Here is an 8,866-nt window from a genome sequence, read left to right as displayed (position 1 = left end):
CTGCCTCTCTGCCTACCTGTGATCTCTGTCAAATAAATAAAAATCTTTTTTTTTTTTAAGATTTTATTTATTTATTTGACAGAGAGAAATCAAAAGTAATCGGAGAGGCAGGCAGAGAGAGAGAGAGAGAGGGAAGCAGGCTCCCTGCTGAGCAGAGAGCCCGATGCGGGACTCGATCCCAGGACCCTGAGATCATGACCTGAGCTGAAGGCAGCGGCTTAACCCACTGAGCCAGCCAGGCGCCCAAATAAATAAAAATCTTAAAAAAAGAGAGAGAAAGAGATCAATATGTAATGTCCCCAGTAATTACCAAAACTTTGCCAAGATTGGTTATTTATGTATGTGTTATCTCCACCTGAGCAGTAGGAATCATTACTTAAAAGCTATTTTATGGGGACACCTGGGTGGCTCAGTTGGTTAAGCAGCTGCCTTCGGCTCAGGTCATGATCCCAGCATCCTGGGATCGAGTCCCACATCGGGCTCCTTGCTCAGCAGGGAGCCTGCTTCTCCCTCAGCCTCTGTCTGCCATTCTGTCTGCCTGTGCTCGCTCTCTCTCCCTCTCTCTCTGAAGAATAAATAAAATCTTAAAAAAAATAAATAAATAAAAATAAGCTATTTTATGTTTCTTTGCTCATTACCTTATAAATGCTACATTTTACTTTCCTTTTATGAATTATGTTTATATCCTTTGGCTTTCTATTGGAAACCTCTTATAAATCTAAGTTTTTTACATTTAAATATGAGCAAGTTCTTGTACATCTATATGACTTACAATGATGTAGAAAAACATAAAGAACTCAAATTTAAATGTAAAGATTTAAACCATGTTATGTATATATAAGCAAAAGATACACACAAGGTATAAACCACATATCTATAACATTATATGTAACCCAAATTCTTCCTGGTTTGTCTGTCTTTTAGTTTACTTTCCACTATCAAAAGAACTAAAGTTTTATTTATTCAAAGCTTTACTCCACTTCCTCAACACAATATTAAGAACAAAAGAAATTCTTAGAATTTTTTTGGCTCCAAAGAAGAGAACAGTATCTTGCAAAAACATCGATTTAAATAGGGCATAAAAAAATAGGTTACAAAGCACTCTGGAAAACAGCATGGAGGTTCCTCAAAATGTTGAAAATAGAACTACCCTATGACCCAGCAATTGCACTACTGGGTATTTACCCTAAAGATACAAACGTAGTGATCTGAAGGGGCACGTGCACCCGAATGTTTATAGCAGCAATGTCTACAATAGCCAAACTATGGAAAGAACCTAGATGTCCATCAACAGATGAATGGAGAAAGAAGAAGTGGTATATATATACAATGGAATACTATGCAGCCATCATAAGAAATGAAATCTTGCCATTTGCGACAACGTGGATGGAACTAGAGAGTATCATGCTTAGCGAAATAAGTCAATTGGAGAAAGACAATTATCATATGATCTCCCTGATATGAGGAAGTGGAGATGCAACATGGGGAGTTAAGGGGGTAGGAGAATAATAAATGAAACAAGATGGAGTCGGGAGGGAGACAAAGTGTAAGAGACTCAATCTCACAAAACAAACTGAGGGTTGCTCAGGGGAGGGGGGTTGGGAGAAAGGGGGTGGGGTTATGGACATTGGGGAGGGTATGTGCTATGGTGAGTACTGTGAAGTGTGTAAACCTGGCGATTCACAGACCTGTACCCCTGGGGATAAAAATATATTATATGTTTATAAAAAATTTTTAAAAAATTAAAAATTTAAAAAAAAAAAAAAAGGTTACAAAGCATACCGGGACCTGGTATGAGGCACCTGGGTGGCTCACTGAGTTAAAGCCTCTGCCTTCGGCTCAGATCGGGATCTCAAGGTCCTGGGATCGAGCCCCACATTGGGCTCTCTGCTCAGCAGGGAGCCTGCTTCCCCCCCCTCTCTGCCTGCCTCTCTGCCTACTTGTGATCTGTTTGTCAAATAAATAAATTAAATCTTTAAAAAAAAAAAAAAAGAAGGAACTGTCAGCAAAAAACACTAAATATGGAAATTAGGATCTCCAAAGTTTTGGCAGAATTAACATTTGTTATGGAGTAATAAAATCCAAAAAGAGAAAAGTGAGTTTAATTCCAAGCTGTCTGTATTACCTTCTAATAGTTCATTATCTCTATCTAAAAAAAATATGGGCATCACCACTTACATTGCAATCTGCTGGGAGGATGAAAGCACCCCCTGGTTTCATTTTACCCCTCACCTCTTGGAAGATTGGTTTTCATGCAGCCTAAATCTGGTCCAGAAAAAGTCACCCCTTCTCACTTTCACTTTGATAGCTCATTTGATACTGCCTCAAAGACCTACCCATACATCTCACTGCTTGTGATTTGCTCATTTGGTAAGTTTTAGCCACGTTTGGAGTAAGAAGTGGAGCCTCAAGGTATTAAACTTTAATTGCACACTTCAAGAAATGGCTCTTTCTTTAAATAAAGATTCAACTTACATAGGTTGACAACGTACAAGACTATGAAGCTAGACACAATTACCAATTAAAGTAAGAGCTGACAATAAAAGCAATCAGTAATCAAAAAGTCACTTTCATAAAACTTGACTCAGTGAGGCTTTATAGTCCGTATCCCTTTACAGGCAGAAAAAGATAAAGCTGAAGCATGTTTATATAAAATTATATTAAAGGAAATTAATTCAAGCGCAATGTTTTTAAGCAGAATTTTCCTACACTATCTAAGAGTACTACTAAATGGAACACAGCAACTTCAAAGTGTATTGTATAGAACGATCTACTGAGATGTGGAAAAATTAGATTCCTATAGTTCATTTCTATTTGAATAAGACTAACATTTGAGGATGAGATACTGAGCTAAACTAACTTTACATTTATTAACCAATTTATTTTATTTAATTTTTGTAAAAGCAGGGGTGGGGGTTAGAGGGAGAGGGACAAACAGCTCCATCTCAGGACCCATGGATCACGACCTGAGCCCAAGGCAGACACTTAACAGACTGAGCCACCCAGACGCCCCTTATTAACTCATTTAATATAATTAAACGACACATGGATACAATGAATAAGTCACAGGAAGTCACAGAGCTAGTAAGTGGTAGACAAGACACAAACCCAGGCAATCTAGCCCCAGATTAATCACTAACCTGTAATACTTCTCATAACATAAGTTTTAGTAACATTTATTTTCACCAATTCAAAATGCATTCTCATTTTAATCTCTCTGAAAACAATTTATCTTAAAATGAATTTTATAATTGACGGCATTTTGTTCTTTTTTGGTGGTACATAAAATCACGGGTACTTCTTAGAATCAATGGTTTCTTGTTTTTGATGAAATGCACATTAGCTACTCACTAGATCTGTTCAGACCTTTACAAGTGGTACTCTATATTCAAGGTATCCTGACAGAATGAGAACTTCAAAATCATAGGAGACAACAGTGATGTTCTAACTAGTTGAATAGTGTAATACCATATATTGAGATTTTTGCCCGATAGGTGGATCTACAGATTCTATCCAGTTGTAACCGAACTAACCTTCAAAAAATTGGTATCTGACAAGTGGTAACTGAAGAAACAATTCATTGAAGATAACAGTATCAATGCAAAGCATAAAGTAAGTAAGAAAGTAACAGAACTGAGACAAAAAGAAAAGTCTGACAAGAACTGTATAAAAAAAATTCTAGGGCAGCACCTGGGTGGCTCAGTGGGTTAAAGTCTCTGCCTTCGGCTCAGGTCATGATCTCGGGGTCCTGGGATCAAGCCCCGCATCGGGCTCTCTGCTCGGCAGAGAGCAGGCAGGGGGCCTGCTTCTCTTCCTCTCTTTCTGCCTGCCTCTCTGCCTACTTGTGATCTCTCTGTCAAATAAATAAATAAAATATTTTTTAAAAATTCTAAGACTATTTGAAATTTGGCATTATACGAATCTCTTTAAGTGTATACTGAGCCTTGAAATATTATCTAATGATAGTAATATATGAGATAAATCACAAAGATATCTGAAGCATATTTGAATTTTTTCCTACTAAAAAGATAGACCCTTTAAGTAAGACAACTCAACTTCTGTTTTTCTTAAAAGAAAAAAAGTACCTTGGTAAAATCTCTTCATGTTAAATAAAATATTACATTAAGATATCCTCACAACTTATGAGGAGGCGGTGATGTGGTGTACAGAAAAAGGAAACTACCACTGCATTTAACTTGATAAAGGCACCAATAAAAGGTAAGTTATTTGCAGATTGTCTATTTACAAATTTGCCCACTTGATAAAATTCATTTGTAACTCTATAATCTTACGTGAGAGAGGCGCATTCTCTGTCTCTTGCAGACATGCAGAGAACAGGGACAATTCTGAGATGCTCCATGCACATCTTCCCAGCTGTTAAAGAAGGTGATTGATACCTTACCTTGTTGTTTCAGCTCTCAAACTGTAAATAAGTGTCTCTTTTGTGTCCATTGAGTAACAGTGTTTTTTACTTTTTTGTACTTTTGTTGAATCCATTGTTTTAAATGGCTCCCAAGTGTAGTGTTCAAGTGCTGCTGAGTTTTTGAAACACAAGAGGGAAACTTGCAGGAACCTAACTCTGTATTTCCCCTAGAAGCAATGGTTCACTATTCACTAACTGAGAATTTGTGATGATTATAAAGAACAGAACTACCTAAAATAACAAGAATTGACTTAGATCCCGGGTCATTTTCATATTAATACGAAATTCTGTTGCCTTATATTCTGTTCCAACTTTTAAAGTTAAACCATTACACTACACTTACCAGTTTCTGAATTTTAAGTCTATTAATAAAGGGTATTAAATAAAATAATTATTTTCAGTACTTTTTATAACAAAAGGGGAATACTGGTTATAATTAAATGACAAACATTAGAAAGAGAGTTCAACTATACTTTTATTGTTTCTGTTCAAAGAGGCACTTGTAAAGTTGCTAATAATGTTTGCATAAGCTGTGACATAAATAATGCATATTATATTACCAACAGAATTTGCTTTGCTTTACAGTCATATAAAACTAATAATGAAAAAGTCCATCTCCTTTTACTACTTGTTTACTTGTTTACTATAAACATCATGAACCTCAATGAATTAGAGCTTTAGTTTCCTTTAAAGACTTAAGTGCTGTCTAACCCTCTAGACAAGTCAATCAAAATCATCCATCTTGGAACCTAGTAAACGGCCCCTTTTAAGTGAATCTGTCCTGCTAGCAGCCTAGGATAGTAGCTTTCAAGACAGATACCTGGAAGTAAACCCCAGCCAATTACAGAAAGAGGCTGAAAGACTAAGACCACAGGAAACTATGGCAGATCCAAACTGAGAATAAGCAGAAGATAAGGAAGCAGAGAAAGATAGAGGAGAACAATAAGCCACTTGGTAGCCAAACAAAGAGAAGCTAACACTAAGACTAACTAAGTAACATAAATGCCAGTGAGAAAGATACTCTTGCTGTTGAATACCCTGAAACTGCATAAGAGCTCTCTACAATTTGTTTTGTCTTCCTTAGTCTTCCTGCTATAGCTATGTTCCAGTGAGATTCTGTTTTCTTAATTCAGTAACCTACAACCATCATTCCCCACCAATTCCCATTTGAAGCAGCTTACCCAAAATAGAGGTTGGAAAATTTCCTGTTAGAGAATATAAGTCAAGCATCCAAAAGACAGTGGGAGTGTAGGAGTTGTGAGACAAATTAAGGTCCTTTCCAATCCCAAAAGGCCATGATTCTAAGCTGTCATCCTACTTCAATGTTTCTTCAAGGTAACATTTTCTTCAAGGTAAGTTTCTATAAATTTACCACTACTAAGTAGTAGTAGTTCCTTTCATAGTCCTAAACTGGTTATTTAAACAGGTATGCTTTAGTTGTAATATTCCAAGTTTTTACATATGTCCCCATTTTAGTTTTTACTTTACCGATTTCAACGATAACTTCTCTTAAGCCTTCTTTCTGGAATATAGAGTCTTTATATTTTTAGTATCTTGTAACACCCAATACCCCTAGCACTTCTAATCCAGTGGTATATTTTACACTATGTGTATGGTACTATTTTCTCTTAGTTGAGCACTGCACCTTGGATAGCTTCCTCTGTGCATAAATATCTTTTTCGTTCTTTAAAAGGGTGATATGTTGTTTCATTACACAAATGTACCATAATTGGTATTTCACCAGTCCTTATTAATAAACCTTGGCTTGTTTCCAATTATTTACTATTACACACAATGCTATGGGAAACATCTTTTTAAACGTGTACCTGTGAGTATATACAACTAAAATATCACTGGATCATTTCAGTTTTAGTTGCTACTCTGAATTGTTCTGAGCTTAGGTCTTTCAAGAGCCACAAAGACTACAAAGCACTTCAAATTCTTGTTGCAGATGCAAAAATAATTAGTACTAGATTTCCATTAAATATAGATCAAGACTCGGAAAATTTTGGTTTCTCTTAGTGTAAAGATAATGACAGATCAGGATCTAAGAGTGAGGGTGGCATGAGGTCTCTGATAATGTTCACCTAAAAAGGAACGACTGTGGAAACTCAATTAGAAAAATGTGGAAAAGGTCTCGTATCGGCTTGAGACTGGATCTTAAAGGGTTCCTAAGCCAAGAAAAGATTTTTATTATTGAGGAATTTTAGATACTTCAGATACCACGTTAAGAAATAACGAACAGGTCAATCTCTGAAACTTCTATAAGATTCTTTCATGTTCCCAATTTCCCTAAGTTCAAAGAACAGATGTTTGTTTAAAAAATATTACATATGCGCGTGTACTTTTTAAAGAAGGGGACAAAACGATTAACGTCATAGCTCCTGCCTTCTTTAGAATCACTAGAATCGGCAGCCTGGCTGGAGGAGGGAGACCCGAGCGGCGCGGGAGCCGCATCCACGCAGCCGCCCGAGCTGCCGGTCAGCGCTCGGGGTCGAAACTGGGGCTGGAACAGGGGGTCGGGGCCGGTAACGGCGGCGCGGGGGAAGGCGAGGCCGCCCGGGCAGGAAGGAAGAGCTTCCTAGGCCCACCCGCGGTCGTCGCTCCCGGGTCTCACCTCAGCTCTTCGTCGACACTCCTGCCGGGCTGCTCGGCCGAGGCCACCACAGAGGAAGTCGTAGAACTCTTGTTCTTCAGGATCCCCTTGATGGGCCGATGCGAGGCCGTCGAGGCCGCCATTGCCCGCCGCTCCGGCGGTCGGCTCAGCGTCGCTGCTTGGCGCTGGGTCCAGGAAGGAAAGGGCTGGGCGCGGGCACAGACTCGCCAGGCAGCCGCTGAGCCCGCCTGGGGCTAAAGCGGCCGCACCAGCTGTCGCGGACACGGCTACCGGAGTCGTTGTCACGACACAACGACCCCGACGCCACGGCTGACGCCGCGTGGCTGACGGCCCTTCGCGCGCCCTGCGCCACCGACTCTTAACCGCGGCCTGCGGAGAAAAGCCGGCCTAGCTCCCCAGCGCGGGAGCGACGCCGACGCCGAAGCCAAGCGGACCCGCCCTCTCGCGATATCTAGGGAGGGGCGGGGGCGGGGCGAGAACAAAGCCAACCTCATCGCCCCGCCCCCTCCCGGCTCTTCAGTCAGCAGGCCCCTCCCTACCCAGGCTCAGACGGAGAGTCCGGGAGCTGTTTCAGGGAACGTCCGGGAAGGTTCCTGGTTTGCCTCCGTGTAAAGTTACAGATCTCTCCAGGCACCCATCCACCCTCCCACCACCTCATAAGGTCTATATCGTTATTTTTGTGTTTTATAGATCGGAAAACTGAGGCTCACGGTGACATCATTCCACAAAGATGTTGGCTGATTTTCAGAGAAATGATATATGTCACCTCTTTCCTTCCATTTAACCGCATAAAAAGTTTTAGCTTTTATAAATTCATGGAATATCAGCATTAGAATGGCCCTTAGAGACCTATTATGAAATCACAGAATACTGACTTTTATGAAATCATAGAAGTAGTCTAACTGAAATAGTCTAACTTATTTTACCACGGGAGTAGCTAAAGTACAGAGAACCTCTAAAGTACAGACCACCACTATCACACTTCCATAGTGTGTGGTCATAGAACTTGGGGCTTCTGACCTCTGGTGTCTCTGAGTCTTGTCTTTCCCCATTTTACCACTATCTCCCTATGTGTTTGTAATCCTATGAAAGGAATTGCTGGCATAAATTTCTAGAATTGTGATTTATAATCTGTTTCCCTAAAAAAAATCCAGGAAATTCACTTAAGTTGTCCAACACTGGATGAAATAGGCCAGAAACCTTGGGTGCTGCTGTTTAGGTAGTTGTAAGAAGAATCCCAAAAGAGAAAAACAAAAACCAAAAACCACACACACACACACACACACACACACACACACACCTTCCCCAAGTCTGCGTTGTTCTGTGCCTAGGTGTGAGGGAGAGATCCCAGAGAGAACTTTGATGAGAGGAGAGAGTTTGAGCCTCTAGGGTATCAGGAAAAGTGGGTGTCCATGTTGTGGAGTGCAGTGGATGTTGTGAAGTACAGGGAAGGGCAGAAATTTGAAGCCCTAGGAACAATCTCAGAATCATGCTGTATATAGAGTCAAGCTAGCAGAGGGCATGGCGTCTCTTCCAGCCCTCCAGCCTCTCTCCATGCAGGCCCACTGCCAAGAGTTTGTACAGATGGGAAAAGATGAGGTCTCAGAAATTAAGCAAGTTGCTCCCCCTTATGGATTGAATTGTATCTCCCCTAAAAATAAGATAAGTTGAAGTACCTCCAAGTGTAAACTTATTTGGAAATAGGGTAAGTGCAGATCTAATTAGTTAAATAATACAAGGTCATCCTGGAGTTGGAGTCCAGTATGACTCTTGTCTCTCTAAGAAGCTGGTCGTGTTCAGACAAGGAGGGCACCATGAGATGAGAG

The 8,866-nt window shown here is 40.2% G+C and overlaps 1 protein-coding gene across 1 annotated transcript in view; it reads right to left on the bottom strand.

Moving 5' to 3' along the window:
- PPP1R2 (protein phosphatase 1 regulatory inhibitor subunit 2) overlaps positions 1–7,490 on the bottom strand; it is a 30,021-nt gene extending 22,531 nt beyond the window's left edge. Inside the window, exon 1 of the mRNA XM_059391247.1 lies at positions 7,041–7,490. Coding sequence (XP_059247230.1) covers positions 7,041–7,162 — 122 coding nt within the window. The 5' untranslated portion in view covers positions 7,163–7,490. The remainder of the gene's footprint in view (positions 1–7,040) is intronic.
- Between the last annotated feature and the right edge of the window lie 1,376 nt (positions 7,491–8,866).

Source organism: Mustela nigripes, chromosome 2 (assembly GCF_022355385.1).
Source record: "Mustela nigripes isolate SB6536 chromosome 2, MUSNIG.SB6536, whole genome shotgun sequence".
NCBI classification, from domain to species: domain Eukaryota; kingdom Metazoa; phylum Chordata; class Mammalia; order Carnivora; family Mustelidae; genus Mustela; species Mustela nigripes.
This window is presented reverse-complemented; position numbering and strand designations above follow the sequence as displayed.